The sequence below is a fragment of the Squalius cephalus genome (assembly GCF_949319135.1).
Source record: "Squalius cephalus genome assembly, chromosome: 14".
Classification (NCBI taxonomy): Eukaryota; Metazoa; Chordata; class Actinopteri; order Cypriniformes; family Leuciscidae; genus Squalius; species Squalius cephalus.
Genome location: NC_137135.1, coordinates 2,623,722 through 2,643,959, shown reverse-complemented (window position 1 = coordinate 2,643,959; position 20,238 = coordinate 2,623,722). Strand labels below are relative to the sequence as shown.

Here is a 20,238-nt window from a genome sequence, read left to right as displayed (position 1 = left end):
AATAACTTAGTAACAAAATAATATACCTTTTGCATTCACCCAAATGTATTTTAGGATTGGAAATTTATTTTCTTTCCCCTTGAAGTACATTAAAATATATTTTCCTTCTATATGTAGTCTCGGGTCAAAAGGATTCGTTTTATAGTAAATATACAGAGATATATAATCATTCTGTTTTAGACAGATGGATGAATGGATAGATGGATAGATAGAATGATGGATGGATGTCCTGGCCACATCCCATCCAATGGCCCTTACCAACCATGCCCTCCTAATAATCCCCATCCATTGAATTAGCACTATCCCTCTCTCTGTCTCCACCTATAGCTGGTGTGTGGCGAGAGCACTGTCTCCACCTATAGCTGGTGTGTGGCGAGAGCACTGTCTCCACCTATAGCAGGTGTGTGGCGAGCGCACTGGCTCCACCTATAGCTGGTGTGTGGCGAGAGCACTGTCTCCACCTATAGCAGGTGTGTGGCGAGAGCACTGTCTCCACCTATAGCAGGTGTGTGGGGAGAGCACTGGCTCCACCTATAGCAGGTGTGTGGCGAGAGCACTGGCTCCACCTATAGCTGGTGTGTGGCGAGAGCACTGGCTCCACCTATAGCTGGTGTGTGGAGAGAGCACTGGCTCCACCTATAGCTGGTGTGTGGCGAGAGCACTGGCTCCACCTATAGCTGGTGTGTGGCGAGAGCACTGGCTCCACCTATAGCTGGTGTGTGGCGAGAGCACTGTCTCCACCTATAGCAGGTGTGTGGGGAGAGCACTGGCTCCACCTATAGCAGGTGTGTGGCGAGAGCACTGGCTCCACCTATAGCTGGTGTGTGGCGAGAGCACTGGCTCCACCTATAGCTGGTGTGTGGCGAGAGCACTGTCTCCACCTATAGCTGGTGTGTGGCGAGAGCACTGTCTCCACCTATAGCAGGTGTGTGGGGAGAGCACTGGCTCCACCTATAGCAGGTGTGTGGCGAGAGCACTGGCTCCACCTATAGCTGGTGTGTGGCGAGAGCACTGGCTCCACCTATAGCTGGTGTGTGGCGAGAGCACTGGCTCCACCTATAGCTGGTGTGTGGCGAAAGCACTGGCTCCACCTATAGCTGGTGTGTGGCGAGCGCACTGGCTCCACCTATAGCTGGTGTGTGGAGAGAGCGCTGTATCCACCTATAACTGGTGTGTGGAGAGAGCACTGTATCCACCTATAGCTGGTGTGTGGCGAGCGCACTGGCTCCACCTATAGCTGGTGTGTGGCGAGAGCACTGTATCCACCTATAGCTGGTGTGTGGCGAGAGCACTGTCTCCACCTATAGCAGGTGTGTGGCGAGCGCACTGTATCCACCTATAGCTGGTGTGTGGCGAGAGCACTGTCTCCACCTATAGCAGGTGTGTGGCGAGCGCACTGTATCCACCTATAGCTGGTGTGTGGCGAGCGCACTGTCTCCACCTATAGCTGGTGTGTGGCGAGCGCACTGGCTCCACCTATAGCTGGTGTGTGGCGAGCGCACTGTCTCCACCTATAGCAGGTGTGTGGCGAGCGCACTGTATCCACCTATAGCTGGTGTGTGGCGAGCGCACTGTCTCCACCTATAGCTGGTGTGTGGCGAGCGCACTGGCTCCACCTATAGCTGGTGTGTGGCGAGAGCGCTGTCTCCACCTATAGCTGGTGTGTGGAGAGAGCACTGTCTCCACCTATAGCTGGTGTGTGGCGAGCGCACTGGCTCCACCTATAGCTGGTGTGTGGCGAGCGCACTGTCTCCACCTATAGCTGGTGTGTGGTGAGAGCACTGTCTCCAGAGCACTGGCTCCACCTATAGCTGGTGTGTGTGTGAGTGCTCTGGCTCCACCTATAGCTGGTGTGTGGCGAGCGCACTGTCTCCACCTATAGCTGGTGTGTGTGTGAGTGCTCTGTCTCCACCTATAGCTGGTGTGTGTGTGGCGAGCGCTCTGTCTCCACCTATAGCTGGTGTGTTGAGAGCACTGGCTCCACCTATAGCTGGTGTGTGGCGAGCGCACTGTCTCCACCTATAGCAGGTGTGTGGAGAGAGCACTGGCTCCACCTATAGCTGGTGTGTGTGTGGCGAGCGCTCTGTCTCCACCTATAGCTGGTGGGTGGTGGCGCTCTGTCTCCACCTATAGCTGGTGTGTGGTGAGAGCACTGGCTCCACCTATAGCTGGAGTGTGGCGAGCGCGCTGTCTCCACCTATAGCTGGTGTGTGGCGAGAGCGCTGTCTCCACCTATAGCTGGTGTGTGGCGAGCGCACTGGCTCCACCTATAGCTGGTGTGTGGCGAGCGCACTGGCTCCACCTATAGCTGGTGTGTGGCGAGAGCTCTGTCTCCACCTATAGCAGGTGTGTGGCGAGAGCACTGGCTCCACCTATAGCTGGTGTGTGGCGAGAGCACTGTCTCCACCTATAGCTGGTGTGTGGCGAGCGCACTGTCTCCACCTATAGCTGGTGTGTGGCGAGAGCACTGTATCCACCTATAGCTGGTGTGTGGCGGGCGCACTGGCTCCACCTATAGCTGGTGTGTGGCGAGAGCACTGTATCCACCTATAGCTGGTGTGTGGAGAGCGCACTGTCTCCACCTATAGCTGGTGTGTGGTGAGCGCACTGTCTCCACCTATAGCTGGTGTGTGGTGAGCGCACTGGCTCTACCTATAGCTGGTGTGTGGAGAGCGCACTGTCTCCACCTATAGCTGGTGTGTGGTGAGCGCACTGGCTCTACCTATAGCTGGTGTGTGGCAAGAGCACTGTATCCACCTATAGCTGGTGTGTGGCGGGCACACTGGCTCCACCTATAGCTGGTGTGTGGCGAGAGCACTGTATCCACCTATAGCTGGTGTGTGGAGAGCGCACTGTCTCCACCTATAGCTGGTGTGTGGTGAGCGCACTGGCTCTACCTATAGCAGGTGTGTGGCGAGCGCACTGTCTCCACCTATAGCAGGTGTGTGGCGAGCGCACTGTATCCCCCTATAGCTGGTGTGTGGCGAGAGCACTGTCTCCACCTATAGCTGGTGTGTGGCGAGAGCACTGTCTCCACCTATAGCTGGTGTGTGGCGAGAGCACTGGCTCCACCTATAGCTGGTGTGTGGCGAGAGCACTGTCTCCACCTATAGCTGGTGTGTGGCGAGAGCACTGTATCCACCTATAGCTGGTGTGTGGCGAGCGCACTGTATCCACCTATAGCTGGTGTGTGGCGAGAGCACTGTATCCACCTATAGCTGGTGTGTGGCGAGAGCACTGTCTCCACCTATAGCTGGTGTGTGGCGAGAGCTCTGTCTCCACCTATAGCAGGTGTGTGGCGAGAGCACTGTCTCCACCTATAGCTGGTGTGTGGCGAGAGCACTGTCTCCACCTATAGCTGGTGTGTGGCGAGAGCTCTAGCTCCACCTATAGCTGGTGTGTGGCTCCAGCTTGGCTCCACATATAGCTGGTGTGTGGCGAGAGCACTGTCTCCACCTATAGCTGGTGTGTGGCGAAAGCTCTGTCTCCACCTATAGCAGGTGTGTGGCGAGAGCACTGGCTCCACCTATAGCTGGTGTGTGGCGAGCGCACTGTCTCCACCTATAGCTGGTGTGTGGCGAGCGCACTGTCTCCACCTATAGCTGGTGTGTGGCGAGAGCTCTGTCTCCACCTATAGCAGGTGTGTGGCGAGAGCACTGTCTCCACCTATAGCTGGTGTGTGGTGAGAGCACTGGCTCCAGCTTGGCTCCACCTATAGCTGGTGTGTGGCGAGAGCGCTGTCTCCACCTATAGCTGGTGTGTGGCGAGAGCACTGTCTCCACCTATAGCTGGTGTGTGGTGAGAGCACTGGCTCCAGCTTGGCTCCACCTATAGCTGGTGTGTGGTGAGAGCTCTGTCTCCACCTATAGCTGGTGTGTGGCGAGAGCACTGTCTCCACCTATAGCTGGTGTGTGGCGAGCGCACTGTCTCCACCTATAGCTGGTGTGTGGCGAGAGCACTGTATCCACCTATAGCTGGTGTGTGGCGGGCGCACTGGCTCCACCTATAGCTGGTGTGTGGCGAGAGCACTGTATCCACCTATAGCTGGTGTGTGGAGAGCGCACTGTCTCCACCTATAGCTGGTGTGTGGTGAGCGCACTGGCTCTACCTATAGCTGGTGTGTGGAGAGCGCACTGTCTCCACCTATAGCTGGTGTGTGGTGAGCGCACTGGCTCTACCTATAGCTGGTGTGTGGCAAGAGCACTGTATCCACCTATAGCTGGTGTGTGGCGGGCACACTGGCTCCACCTATAGCTGGTGTGTGGCGAGAGCACTGTATCCACCTATAGCTGGTGTGTGGAGAGCGCACTGTCTCCACCTATAGCTGGTGTGTGGTGAGCGCACTGGCTCTACCTATAGCAGGTGTGTGGCGAGCGCACTGTCTCCACCTATAGCAGGTGTGTGGCGAGCGCACTGTATCCCCCTATAGCTGGTGTGTGGCGAGAGCACTGTCTCCACCTATAGCTGGTGTGTGGCGAGAGCACTGTCTCCACCTATAGCTGGTGTGTGGCGAGAGCACTGGCTCCACCTATAGCTGGTGTGTGGCGAGAGCACTGTCTCCACCTATAGCTGGTGTGTGGCGAGAGCACTGTATCCACCTATAGCTGGTGTGTGGCGAGCGCACTGTATCCACCTATAGCTGGTGTGTGGCGAGAGCACTGTATCCACCTATAGCTGGTGTGTGGCGAGAGCACTGTCTCCACCTATAGCTGGTGTGTGGCGAGAGCTCTGTCTCCACCTATAGCAGGTGTGTGGCGAGAGCACTGTCTCCACCTATAGCTGGTGTGTGGCGAGAGCACTGTCTCCACCTATAGCTGGTGTGTGGCGAGAGCTCTAGCTCCACCTATAGCTGGTGTGTGGCTCCAGCTTGGCTCCACATATAGCTGGTGTGTGGCGAGAGCACTGTCTCCACCTATAGCTGGTGTGTGGCGAAAGCTCTGTCTCCACCTATAGCAGGTGTGTGGCGAGAGCACTGGCTCCACCTATAGCTGGTGTGTGGCGAGCGCACTGTCTCCACCTATAGCTGGTGTGTGGCGAGCGCACTGTCTCCACCTATAGCTGGTGTGTGGCGAGAGCTCTGTCTCCACCTATAGCAGGTGTGTGGCGAGAGCACTGTCTCCACCTATAGCTGGTGTGTGGTGAGAGCACTGGCTCCAGCTTGGCTCCACCTATAGCTGGTGTGTGGCGAGAGCGCTGTCTCCACCTATAGCTGGTGTGTGGCGAGAGCACTGTCTCCACCTATAGCTGGTGTGTGGTGAGAGCACTGGCTCCAGCTTGGCTCCACCTATAGCTGGTGTGTGGTGAGAGCTCTGTCTCCACCTATAGCTGGTGTGTGGTGAGAGCTGTCTCCACCTATAGCTGGTGTGTGGCGAGCGCACTGTCTCCACCTATAGCTGGTGTGTGGCGAGAGCTCTGTCTCCACCTATAGCAGGTGTGTGGCGAGAGCTCTGTCTCCACCTATAGCATATGAAAGCGATATATAAATGCCTCATTCATTCACTCATTCATTCATGTACGGACAGATGGATGGATGCACAGATGGATGGATGGAGGGATAGATGAACGGACAGATGGATGGACGGAGGGATGGATGGATGTACGGACAGACCGATGGATGGACAGATGGATTGACGGACAGATGGATGGATGCACGGATAGATGGACTATTGATTTATGTGCTTCAGTTGATAAGTGCACAGATTTATCCTCATAAATATATCATTCTTCTTAAAGAGAAGGGAGTGATTGACAGATACAGTTTCTTACAGGATGAGTTACTTGCGAGTTCTGCTGCACTGTAGATAATTAATCAGATCTATGTGATGTTTCAGCCTGTCATTGTTTCATCTGAGACTCTGGAGAGAAAGCAGGCCTCGATCGCCCAGTTCCAGCACTTCTACAATTGAAGATCTGCCAAACAGTGGAGGTTTGAGTAGACAGATTATTTCTGCAGAGTGCTGTGCCAATACACACACACACACACACACACACACACAAAAGTAGTTTCCATGACAGATGCACCTTCACTGGCTGTCTCAAACTATCACTTGCCTCATATTTGCATATTAAAACTGCCGATAGTTAAGAGTTGGCAGCTGTCAGATTGTAAAGTGAAATTCTCTGGAGAACCTCTAGTTTCTAAACAGATTGTAATGAGACGAACCTTCACAACGAGCCAAGACGATCTAGCAGGAACTGCTTTAAACTCCGATAAACACACCAGGAGAGGTTTGAGGCACTTGAAATACAGAGTGGATTTATTTGAGAACACAGACTTCTGAGGATCTGCAGAGGGTTAGTGTGCTAATAATCTGATGAAACCAAATCAGTAACTAACCAATAACATATTGCTGCTGGAATTGTTAACGTGGTTAAATTACATTTACTTAACAACCTACTTTAAAGTTTAAACTCTCCAAATCAACATGACCTGCTCCTAGACAACACCGCCATCTTGCGAGCACTCTCGGTGTGTCAGAATATCTCCGCAGGAGTCACGTGACACTCCATCATGGACCGCAGGATGACAGACGTTCCCGTTTTCATGGGACACTCTCGGTGTTTGGTGTCCTGTGTACCCGGGAATCTCCCCGTTTTACAGCACGTTCAAAACAGCCCTCAAATACACCGCAAAAAGCCCTAACACTAACAGAGCAATGGCGCAGTGATGGTGCCACCAGAGGGCGCTGAGAGCTCTTACTCTGAGCTCAAGATGAGCCTATTTATGCAAACTCTGGCATTCAGCGCGAGACTCACGCAATCGACACACCCATTTTCTCATGCAGACAACACAGAGCAGATTACTTCTGATATGAAACAAATTCCCACGAATAAACAAATGAACAATAGATATGTTGAAAGATACAGTAACGTTACAACTTACCGAAATGTATATGGGCGCTGCTAATGGGGTGAAAGTCAGGACTATTCTAAGGGCCCACGCACTTTAGGGCCTCCAGAGGTGGGTTTTATTAATGGAATGGGTGCAGTAGGGGGCCAACCTCATATTCTTTCATAGGGCCCAAAATATATCCATCAATCAGTGTTTTTCAACCAGTAAGAGGTCAATAAAACAGCTGGAGTCGAAAACACTAAATTTACCTCCATTTAATTTAAAGCCATTTAATGACCATAGCATGTTAGTTTACTAGAAAAATGAGCTAGGAGTATTTTGCTAAATATGTGCTCGGAGTATTTTGCTAAATATGTGCTCTATATTACATATTTAAAATATCATTAAACAGTTAAAAACGTTTTCTTATAATAAAAAAACACATTATATTTAATTTGAGTTGTTATTTTCAATCTTTAATTATAATAATAGCTGATAGGCCTCCCTGTATGTTTACAGCATTAGGTGTGATATTTGATTTTCTTGAGAAAAATGAACATGTATCTATTGTACCTAACATTAATCCAAATGAATCGATATTGAATCAAGATCAGAATCAAATCACTAGAATTGAATTGAAATCGTGAAATATGTGTCAAGCAATAATAAACAGTCATTGTAGCCTACCATGTAAACATTGTGACAGGTTTTCACTAAACTTAATTCAATTCTGTTTAGTTACCAAATGTTTTGACCATCACAATACACTTACTGTGATGCAAGGTTTTTTTTACATCCCTCCAATAATTCTCACTCCAAGCTTAACTCAAAAGTTGGCAGACCTGATAATTATAATAATAATAAGCCTAATTAGGGATAATTAAGATCCATTTCCAAAAGCACAAACAAGTTATAATTACTGTATACAGTAGACATATTCACAGTGAAAAAACAAAACAAAAAAATACAAAATTGTATTGTCCGCAGGTGTTTTTTAATAATTCGACATGAGCTTTCAGTGACAGCATTCTGACTCCGTTTCAGAAATCTGCCCACCGTATACTGTGGTAAAAAGGTCTGACACAAGGTTAATGTACACAATTAGACACAGATTAATTTAAACAGAAGGCAAATCCTACATAGAGGCAGGAATCTGATAACAGAAGAGCATGCTGAGGGAAAAGCGTCTCGAAATGAGGGTTTCTGCTTATTCACGGCGATGTTAAAGCTAAAGCTGTGAGGGCGAATATGAGTGAATATGAGTGAATATGAGTGATCTCATCATCAGCCACTGTTGCCTGTAAACACAGTCATGTGACGCGCGTGATTCAGAGTCATGTGACCGAGCCACGCCCTCCTCGCGCCGGAGTGACGGCATTCTCCCGCGCTGGGACTCTTCAGGAGACTTCGAGAATAAAGAAAAGAGAGAAAAGGGAGGCTTCGAGAATAAAGAGTGTGTGGAAAATGTTGTGAATAATGTAGGTCAGGGCGGGAGCACGAACTCGAGTCACCATCACATGTCAACACTGAAAGTTACATGTAGCTGAAACTGAGGTCATCTATTCAAAGATAAAGTTGAAAGATATGGATGTTCATATTTTATTATTATTAATAAAAGTCATAAGTCTTCACACAACTGACTTGTCTCTTTAGAGTTACTTTACAGAGGGATTTGAATTTGTCTCATATTTGATGAAGTTTACATCCTTGATTATTATTTTCCTGATAATCACTGTGAAGCTGCTTTAAACGATCCAATATATTGTATAAACATAATAGAAATTAATGTGACTTGACATTTCTGGTATTGTGGTATATATACACATCAACACAATTTCTTTAACTGGGGCGTTTCAGTAGTAGGCAGTAATGGATGAGAAAATAATCCATATTACAAAAATAAAACAATGCAAATGTTACAAAATGTGGGTTATTGAGAATGAATGGGGGGAAAGTCACGTGAGAGCAGGCAATCCTCCATTGAGCTGTGATTGGATATTATTGGATACGATATGATTGGTTATGATTGGATATGACTGGTTATGATTGGTTATGATTGATTATGACTGGTTATGATTGGATATGACTGGTTATGATTGGATATGACTGGTTATGATTGGATATGACTGGTTATGATTGGATATGACTGGTTATGATTGGATATGACTGGTTATGATTGGATATGACTGGTTCATGCAATAAATCGCGTGTCTTGTTTTTTGTGCGCATTTGTGAATCGCCAGAATGAACAACATTGTTAATGAGAAGACTTTAAAAAAAAAATAAGTAAACAACTCAGACACTGGAATATCACTGCATTATGACACATCAAAATCAAATTTGAAATGTCCTAAAACTGTGATGACTGTGGGTTTTCTATCAGTCAATCAGCTTGGTGCTATAACCCTAACCCTAACCCTGACCCTGACCCTAACCCTAACCCTAATCCTGACCTGACCTGACCTGACCCTGACCCTGACCCTTACACAAGCCTAACCCTAACCCTGAGCCTAACCCACATCTCCGTGTCGGACCAGTGTTTACTGAGCTTGATAACTGATGATCCGAAAATAAAATGACTATTAAAAAGAAAAGCTGAACATCATTTCACAAATAAAATATATTTTGTTACTGCCTTTGGTTATTATTTTTGGAATAGATGTAAAAATGCTTAAAAACTAAATTGATGAGATTTATACCTGGTTTTAAGAAATAGAACATTCATTATATAATTAATGTAAAAATAATTGTATTAGAATTTAGATAGAAGAAACCAAGAGATAGAGAAACCTATAGAATTTGGTTGATCTTTTTTGATGTAATGTTTATTTAGTCAGAGAATGTTGGGACATGATTGCACATGTGTGTGTGTGTGTGTGTGGGCTGTAAGGGCCGTCACTCATGATGACACAGCACTTTATTCACTAGTGTAGCAGAAACACAGCAGTATATGCGGGTTAGTAGAGCTGGAGTGAGGAGTTCATGCTCACACTGACAGCAGGATCACACGTGTGGGAAAACAGCCACTACATCAACATCATATATCAATATTTCAATAAATTAATATATACATATATAATAATATACATGTGAAAAAAAACGTGTTTAACTGTATTATTATACAGCTGTAGAGAGAGAGAGGTTGTGTGGCATTCCCTGTCTCAAGTTATATATGTAGCTAGTGGAGAATGAGATGACATTCACAGTGTGTTTATTAATATCGCATGTTTATGATGATGCTGTATTGTTTGGCCGTGATGGAGTGGGTTATTCGGAGGGAATTTCCCCTCATATATATTGCCATGTCATTCCTCAGGCCACTCTGTTTTCTAATGCGACTCACATGATCAAAGTCAACATGAACCCTGTCCTCCTGTGAGACGCGCGAGGCCACGCCTCCAAACCTGCGCTCGCGTCTACGATTGGCTGAACGCGCGCAGGATTTTGCATATGACGTCGCAGGAGTATATACGGAACTGAGGGCTGAGGAGGAGACGCATTCTCACGCACTCTCACGCACTCAGCGCTCGCGTTCAAGAAGAGGATTTCTGCTGCGCAACACGTCTAAAGGTTCGCCTAAACACGATATCTGCGCTAAAATGTCGATGACAGTGAAAGCGTACCTGCTCGGGAAGGACGACTGTAACAAGGAGATCCGTCGCTTCGCCGTGGATCAGGACGTGTCAACAAGTTTCGAGTATTTGAAGAGAAAAGTGCTCGATGTTTTCGTCGGTCTCGGGACTGCGCCCTTTCAAATGCACTATAAAGGTACGTCAGATTGTTTTAAAAATGTATCGTACGTGTATGTAAACATACTATTATTATCTTATCTCAATTTCAACAGCTTAACATGATGTTTTAACTGAACTACACGAAGTCTAAATGAGATTCACTAATTGTCACTAATATATTGTCACTTTATGTTGACCTTATACTGTCAACATATAACTGACACTTTTAGGAAAGTGAATCTCTTCAAAATAAAATAAAATAAAATTTATTAAGTTTTGTTTTTTTATATGGTACTATATTGTAAGATGTAGTTTTTTTGTTGTTGCGTATTGACACCCTAATACAAAGTTTTGTGAGCATTATAATACTATTAAATGACATGTCATGTGAAATGATTGTTATATCCAGAATCTACATGAAATGTAAACATGATCAGCATAATGGTGACTGTGTGTTGTGTGTAGATGAGGACGGTGACCTGATCGCTTTCTCCTCTGACGACGAGCTGATGATGGGTTTGGCTCTGGTGAAGGACGACACCTTCCGGCTCTTCATCAAGCGTAAGTCACAATCACATACAAGATACTTCTCATTAGGCGTACTGGAACATATTATATATCTATTCACGTAGATTTTAGTGCAGTTTGGTCCACATTTAAAGATCGCTCTACTTAAACACCTCGCCTCACCTTATAAGTGTCGGTGATGTGGTTCTCTCGTTTTACGGCTCTATTAAGCTACTCATAAATACAGTGAAATGCAGTTTAAACACACCATGACTTCACTATAATTTTCAATACACGGTTACACTCTTCTATTATGAACATTGAAAGTATTAAAAACAAAGACTAGGTAGTGTAACTGTATAAAACAGTCATAAAACCAAAGCCAGATCAGAATGCACTGAGCCATTGTGTGGTCATGTGACTAGAAAACCATAAACAGGAAGTGTCACTGAGGCCCATTAAACCTTTACGACTGTGGCTGTGTCCAGAATCACACACTCTCTGAGGAGGAACTGGTTCTGAATAAGAGCGAACTTCATCAGGCTGCCCACGTCTAGTCGTACATTAGTAGTGGCACGTTTGATATTAATTTAAATAACTTCTGATAATTATTGATGTTTTCTGAGTCAGTGTGGGCTGTAAAGATGAAGTTGATGACACTGACTCGTCATCTCTACTGTATAGTGAACGCACGTATAGACAGAAATGCACATTAAGTAAACGCGATGCTAATCTAGCTTCCACACTCTGGATATGCGTCTATTAATAGACCAGTGGTGTTAATGATCTGTCCGTTTATTAACCGACTCATTTAAACCTGTTGGACTGAGCCTCTTCTCGTCCACTACTCAGGCGAGCCCTGCCACAGTAGACACTATATAGTATGCATGTAATCTGGACACACTGCATTCATGTTGTCACTGAGCCTACCGGTGTCAGTTGTCACTTCTGTTGAAGTGATTCACAAAAGCTGTGTTATGAATGCTTTGAATCCTCCTTTCACCCATGTGTCAAAGTCAGCAGATGTAATTGAAAAGTAAGAGATTTATGAAAAGGCTTGGTTAGTTCAGGTCAAATGTTGTAACTATTGGAAATTTGTTTAAACAAATGTGTGCACAGGAGTATTCAAGGAAATACTTTCTTGTTACCTGATGGTTACACTACCTGGCTGTTTTTCTTTTTTTTTTGGATTTAATGTTTTTATTTTATTTAAAGTCCCCCTGTGGTCAATCATTTTATCCCTTAAAACTCATCTTTGATCACCAAAATTACACATGTAAGTGTTTTTCTTCATGCCTTAAAATATCTTGAATGTAACTCGACACCCTTGCCTCATTTAGTATGCGCGGTTCTATGAATATGCAAATGAGCCCCGCCTCCACTCACTCCCTCAGCTCAGAGATCCACTGGTTGACGATCACACGTTGATCTGATTGGTTACAAGGTAGTTTGTGACGTCAGAAACACCAGCGATTTCAAAGCGTGTTTTTGAGACTGTCTTTGGTTCACTGCAGTTTTAAGGAGGAAATACTCAGCAATGCTGTCGACTTATGAACTTACACATGGTTTGTCTTAAAGCAGATTAAAAACACCACATAGACACATAAACAACATTAAAAGCTGGATTTTCCCTTTATATAGACTGTTTGAATAGTGTTCTTGAGTTCATTCTTTGCATTTGAGGTCTAGAATACTATAACGTCTGTGTCCCTGCTTCCTCTCCTGCTACTTGCCACTTACATAATACATGACCCTGGATCACGAAACCAGTCTCGAGTCGCACGGGTTTATCTGTGGCAATAGCTAACAATACATTGTATGGGTCAAAATTATAGATTTTTTTTATGCCAAAAATCATTAGGATATTAAGTAAAGATCATGTTCCATGAAGATATTGTGTAAATTTCCTACCGTAAATATATAAAACATGTATTTGTGTGAGTGAATGCAGCACAATCACCAACATAAAGAACAACTTTAAAGGAGATTTTCTCAATGTTTCGATTTTTTTTTCCAGCCAAATATTGTCCTATCCTAACAAACCAATATCGATGGAAAGCTTATTTATTCATTTAATCTCTTTTGGTGGGAAAAGTGTATGATGATGACATTAAATGCAAAGAATGCGAATAGAAATTCATGGTTACACTTTATTTTAAGGTGTAATTGTTACAGTGTAATAATATATTTAAGTACTGAGTAATAATAATGAATTGCGTAAAAAAAGGGTAGGATTTGGTTGAGGGTTAGTTGCATGTAATTATGCATAATTTACAGTTATTACTACGGTAAGTACATGTAACATATGTAACGAGGACACTGTAAAATAAAGTGTTATCAAATTGATGACTGTAAGAGGAGTTTGGCCAGACTAGACACAGACATCTCTGATTAATAACTCATATTTCTCCCCTCTTCAGAGAGAAAGGAGCACAGACGCGACTCCTCTCCTCACGGGTTCCCTGGGTTCTCGTTCCCCGGGCCTCACGGACACCCTCACATGGGCCCTCCTCACATGGGCCCTCCTCACATGGGCCCCCCAGGCCCCCCGCCCCCCCACCACCCCCCGCCGGTGCACCCCGGGGTGACCTGTGACGGCTGCGAGGGCCCGGTGCCGGGGACCCGCTTCAAGTGCACGGTGTGCCCGGACTACGACCTGTGCTCCTCCTGCCAGGGCCAGGGCCTCCACAAGGAGCACGCCATGCTGCCCATCCTGCACCCCCTGAGCAACATGTTCGAGGTGACGCGCCCTCCCTGCTGTGTGCTTTACTGCAAACACTCATACACACACTCCATAATGAACATCAGCGACAGCGAATGCCATTAGCGATTAGTCGCGTGTACGGAAAACTTTCCACCAGTCGCATAAAATTACGAGCTCTATAGAGGAACCGCGAGCACAAAGCGAAAGCCAAAACTGCACAGCGCCGCTTTAACATGGCCTTATGACAGATGTGTGTGTGTGTTTAGTGTGTGATATGTTCCCTCAGCACAGTCGGTTATATCCTTACCTGTGAGTGTTACTGATCCACACGAGTATCAGTCTGTGTTACTCTTCAGACTTCACTGAGAGAGCACCGGCGCATTACAGAGGAAGACCGTTAATATTCAGCGCACAAATATTCATTTTGCTGAAATATCTGTTGTTGGACGTTAAAGTTAGGTTTAAAAATCAACATTGAAGTATTGGCAATTCAAGTATTTTATGATAGTGGTAACTGTGTGTAAATAAATGTATATGTTAGACGTTTCTAACATTTAAGGTCCTTGCACACTGAGTCGAAATTTTGCGTTGCGTGAATATTCGTGATTCGGTGGCTCTAAATTGTCAAAACATTCAAAATGCTTGAGCTACGGATGCGGAAAACACCGAAAATTTTTACGGGCGAAAGTTTCGGAGGCAGTGTGCAAGAGTGATTGACACAACGTGAGGTCGTATTTATTTTTTAACGTGCAAAAGTTTCGGATGCGAATTTCGGACTCAGTGTGCAAGGGCCTTAAGAAATGACCGTAACAGGAGTGAACGTGTGTGTGTTCCTGCAGAACATTCCTCTTATCTGCGAACTCTGAGTTTGTGCTTTTATTTATTATCTTTATTATCATCTTCATTTTTAATGTAGGGATTTAAACTGTCCTTTTGTTTTATAGCTCTTTTGCACATAGCATAGATATAGATATAGATATAGATATATTCACTGTTTTCATAGCGTTCAGTTAGCACATTAGTGTGAAGGACAGCTTTGGCCAGGATGTGGAATAGTGTGTTTTGTTAAAGAAAAAAGAAAATTGGGGCTTTTTAATTGGCCAACAAATGATGAAAATAACTGTTAGTTGCAGCTGTATTTTAATGTATACATGTTGTTTTCAAGTAATAATGTGGCGATTGATTAAACGAGAGCTTCTGTGTGCAGTGGTTTCCTCGTGGGAAGTTGTGGCGTAAGATGAGACACTGCATGTGGGCGAATAGCCAGGCTCAGGCTCATGCTAATGCTAATGCTAATGCTCAAGCTCAGGCCCAGAACCAGGCTCAGCAGAACCCCTCCGGAGACCAGCCGAAGCAGGACGCTCCTGAGAACACTGACGGTGAGATGAGATCAGAGCAGTCACTGTCCATAACTGTGTTCACTCTTCAACTTTACATTCATCAACAACTGTTTTCAACACTGATAATAATCATAAATGTTTCTTGATCCTCAAATCCTCATATTAGAGTGATTTCTGAAGGATCATGTGACACTGAAGACTGGAGTAATGATGCTGAACATTCAGCTTTGATCACAGGAATATTTTTAAATATATTCAAATAGAAAACAGTTATTTTAAATTGTCATAATATTTAATAATATTATTAATTTTTGTATTTTAATCAAATAAATGCAGCGTTGGTGAGCAGAAGAGACTCTTTTAAAACATTAACATCTTACCGACCCCAAACTGTTTGAACTGCAGTGTATATACAGTGCTATATTTCCTAATTTTTTTAATTAAGGCATTAAGTTCAATTAAGTTCATTAAGTTCAATTTCCAAAAGATGATTTTTTATTCCTCTTTTTAGTCAACTTCAGCATGGGTGTCTAAACTTATGCATAGCACTGTATGAATTATGAGCTGATAAATATTGTTACCGTGCCGCAGACCATCATCCCCGTGTGTTCCTCCACAGGCTCCGCCTCTTCCCAGGCCAACATGGAGTACCTGAAGAACATCGGAGAAGAAGTGGCGGCCTTGTTGAGTCCTCTCGGTCAGTCCCTGCTTGGGTTTCTTCCCTTCACCAAACATTATTAGCTTTAACACTGCTTTTCTGATGGGCATGTTGGGTAATAATGGCTGTTTTCTGCAGGGATAGACGTGGACATCGACGTGGAGCACGAGGGCAAGCGGGCCACAGTGACATCAGCGACTCCGGCCTCCAGCGGGCCGTCCAGCGCGCGCAGCGACAGCGGGTGTGTGGGCCTTCTGTCCCGGGGCTCGGGGCCCGGCAGCCAGAACACTGAGGAGAGCCTCAGCGAGGGGGCCAAGGTGAGACACACTCACTCACTCACTCACTCACTCACTCACACACTCACTCACTCACTCACTCACACACACACACACACACACACACACACACACCAGGTGACCCTGTTAACACTGAGCTGCTGTGCTCCTGCAGGGCCAGCGAGAGCCGGGCAGTGACGAGGAGTGGACTCACCTGAGCTCTAAAGAGGTGGACCCGTCCACAGGAGAGCTGCAGTCGCTCAGGGTGGAGGAGGACGGGCCGGGTCACACAGCGCCGCTGAACACCAGCTCCAGCTCCAGCAACACACAGGGACCCACGGGTCTGCGCGAGGCGGCGCTGTACCCACACCTCCCTCAGGGTAAGTGCATCTGTGCCGCACTAAACACTATAACCCAGCGCACATGACTCTGTGGAGCTTATGAGTGTAATGGCCAATCACAGCCGTCTCATCATAAACAACAAATTATAGATGCAGTGATTCATATCACAATGTAGAAAGCTTCAGTATTTATAACCAAGAATATGTGGAGTTTGCGTTAGATGGAAGTGATGGGGAAACGTTTGTTTCCTGCTTACTCAGTGTAATTTACTTCCAGTTTGAATAACCGTTTTGGTTCTTCATATACTAAAATAACCAATCGATGTGAAACTGCACCGACGTCCAACGGAGTATCCTAGTCCAGCCTCGTTTATAACCGTCACACAGAGCCGGCCACTTCACACACACATCTGATCTGCGTACGAACATTAGAGACGGAGGCGTTTAACGACACTGATGGAGATCTGAGGAACTGATGAAGGAAAACCACTTTAATATTCATTATGAGTCATAATCATAAATACCGTGCATGCTCACAATAACAGTTTAAATACATGAAATAATGATTTAAACTGTTTTACATCTGATACACACATTCAGATTAAATATGCCGTTCTCATTAATGGAGTTAAACACTTAAATTACATCAAATCATTACTGAGAATTTTTTTATATTCTAATAAGTAGAAATATTAGTAGTGGATGCGCTGCTTTTGACACTTCTCCTGTCATGATGTTTTAATGTTGATTAGCGCATGATAACAGCAGAACTCACAGTCTGAGGAAATATTATCACGCTAATAATGATCAATAATGCACAATAAGCCCTGTCAGTTTCCATTAAAAATATCAAGCAATTAAAGATATTATTCGGCCAGTGGAAAAGATTGAGAAAAACTTTCTCTGTAATGAATTTTTTAATTTTTTAAAGGGGGGGGTGAATTGCTCATTTTCACTCAATCTCCTGTTAATCTTGAGTACCTATAGAGTAGTATTGCATCCTTCATATCTCCAAAACGTCTTTAGTTTTATTATATTTATAAGTGAAAGATTGACTGTACCGAGTCTTTCCGGAAAAAACCGAGCGGCTGGGGGCGGGCCGTGTGGGCGGTGTGCTATAGCTGTGCTAACTGATCTAACAACAACACAGAGAGACATTTGAAGTAGTTTACTCACCATGACTGCTCGATCCTTAAGCATTAGACGATCTGCAAATAAGTCGATCTGGGCTTTGTTTATAAAACAATCATCGTCGAAATGCAGGGAACAAAGAGTCGTGCACAACCTCCGTTGATGCTTCGAAAAAACAAACTCCATCCACTATTCCCTTAACGCTGGGTTCTTTGGGAATCTGTGCAGGGTTGTCTTGCCCTGCCAACCAAAAACCCACTTCTTTGGTGACATTGACTTCCCTAAAGCCGAGCAGAGGGCTTTGAGGTAACGTACTGCTTTCGCTCTCTTCTCTCTCTGGTCTGCGAGTGCGCGCGCGGCCGCGGAGAAGTGCCCTTAGGACCCATATAAGGAAATTCCGCTCTATCTTACGTAAGACAGAGCCATACTCGAAAAAAACTTTCCGAAACTTGTGACAAACCGGAAGGAGTATTTTTGGAACAAAAATACTCCTTCAAACGTACAACTTAACTTTTGAAACTTTGTCCATGTTTAGCATGGGAATCCAACTCTTTAACAGTGTAAAAAACTCAGTATGCATGAAACAGCAATTCACCCCCCCTTTAATGAATTATTTGATTTATAGAAACACAAGGCGAGGATCGGCTACTAAATGATTATCACTGTAATGTGACGCACATCCGCATCTCATATTCTCCTGATGTCTTGTACCGTTAAACACGGCATCACGTGGATGAATATGCATATGCTAATGATATGCAGATGAGGAGCTGCACAGTTAACGAGGCGTTGTAAGCTCATCTATTGTTATTTCGGGGAGGAGACGCATGTTCAGTCTTCCTCTGACTGGGGTTATAAAGGTTCTGGAGTACACACGGGTTTAGAAAGCTGAAGAGTTTTTGCCGCACATACAATATATATATATATATTTAAAGTTCAGCACAGTTTAATGATGGAGACCCCGGTCTCGGTTGCTCAGTGCCCTGACGAGTGTGTGTCCCTCAGACGCGGACCCCAGGCTGGTGGAGTCCCTCTCCCAGATGCTGTCCATGGGCTTCTCTGACGAGGGCGGGTGGCTGACCCGACTCCTGCACGCCAAGGGCTTCGACATCGGCTCGGCTCTGGACACCATCCAGTACTGCAAGACCCCTCGCAAGTAGAGGAGCCGAGCCCTGCGGACACACCTCTGCTATACTCTACCATACTTTTATATACGCTACAATTTGCCGTAAATGTTAAGGTTACACTTTACAGTAAGGTTTCAGTTGTCAACATTAGTTTATGTACTAACAAACATAAACTAACCATGAGAAATACATTTATTAAAGTGTTTATTAATCTCCGTTAATGTTAGTTAGTAAAAATAGTCATACATTGTTTTTTCAGGTTAGCTCACAGTGCATTAATGTTAACAAATACAACATTTGATTTTAATATTAGTACTAAAAAATACTAGTAAAGTAATAAGTGCTGAAATGAATATTAAGATTAATAAATGCTAATGAAGCATTGCTCAGTTTTAGTTCATATTAACTAAAGAAGTTAAATAATGTTAACTAATGAAACCTTATTGTAAAGTGTGACCAGGATAACGATTACTCAGGTGACTAGCACATACTTAAGTTCATTACTGGCCTTTTATGCAAAATATATATATATTTTCAACATTTCTGTCATTAGAACACTTCATGCTATTAATGATCATTATCATCATCATATATGCATATTACTTACAGGTTGTGTTAAGTAAAGCTCTATATTTGTGTAATCTGAGTTTATGGATGTCATAATCAGTGAGCAGAGTTTAGTTAAAGCAGAAGCCTGGGTTGTTTAATCCTCAGTTTGAGTAAACGGATGTAATCGGGTGAATCAGTCACTGCTGGTCTTCTACACTCTGTCCTTTCTCTTCGCAATAAAAACCTTCTCCAAAATATTTGTTGTATTTGGATATTTTTATTTTTTTAATGTGTGAGACTTTGGGGAAACAGTGTAAAGGCTCCCTGAAATCTAAATCTAGTTTGTTTTTTAGTATGAATATGTCAGACTTAAGGTTATGAATAAGCTGCTGTGCTCCAAAACAATGACAAGATTCACATTTATGAGATATAATCATTCTAAACTCAGTCTCTCACTTCCGCTAAAATGGATCAGGGATTTTTATGACATCACCGTGGACTTCAGCTTCTTATCACATCATCTGTCCAATCAAATGCTTCCTAGAATCTGAAGCTCCACCCCCTATGCTATAAACACCACCTGGCCGAAGCGACCGTTGACTCGTCACAGAGCAATATGTGTTGAGTGTGTGCTCAGTTGATGAAATGCTGGAGTTTTATTGTTTACCAACTGTACGTTAGTTAAGAATGAAATGAATGAATCCTCTACTGTTGAATCTAGCGCATCATCAGCGCTCTGATTCGCTTCCATAGTGCTGTCAGTCTGTGAGGTAAACTAAACGCTATTGGCTGTCTGAAAAGGGGGAGGAGCCATTCAATATGCCCCACCTTAGCTCCTAGTGGAAATTACGTCAACGCATCAAAGCTGTGCGTATCAAGACACCTCAGTGGGACTCAGGGTGAGATATTATTCCCCTTTCACAAGATGTAATATAAATCTCTGGCGTCTCCAGAATGTCTGTGAAATTCCACCTCAAAATACCAGATTATAGCTTGTCAAATTTGCCCCTTTTTGCGTGTGAGCAAAAACACACCATTTTTGT

General features: G+C 44.7%; 1 protein-coding gene across 2 annotated transcripts; it reads left to right on the top strand.

The window, feature by feature from the left end:
* Positions 1-10,287: 10,287 nt before the first annotated feature.
* On the top strand, positions 10,288-19,270 carry sqstm1 (sequestosome 1). Of its 2 annotated transcripts, XR_013823404.1 has the most exons (9): positions 10,289-10,600; positions 11,029-11,124; positions 13,491-13,810; positions 14,982-15,153; positions 15,734-15,811; positions 15,911-16,089; positions 16,223-16,427; positions 18,525-18,759; positions 19,098-19,270. XR_013823404.1 is itself a non-coding variant. In XM_079891718.1 (8 exons), the coding sequence occupies exons 1-8, from the start codon at positions 10,432-10,434 to the stop codon at positions 18,677-18,679; spliced, it is 1,374 nt and encodes a 457-aa protein (XP_079747844.1). In that variant the 5' UTR covers positions 10,288-10,431; the 3' UTR covers positions 18,680-19,270. The 2 variants fall into 2 exon arrangements, 1 of the variants encoding a protein (XP_079747844.1); XM_079891718.1 differs by having other exon boundaries at positions 10,288-10,600; positions 18,525-19,270.
* Positions 19,271-20,238: the final 968 nt, after the last annotated feature.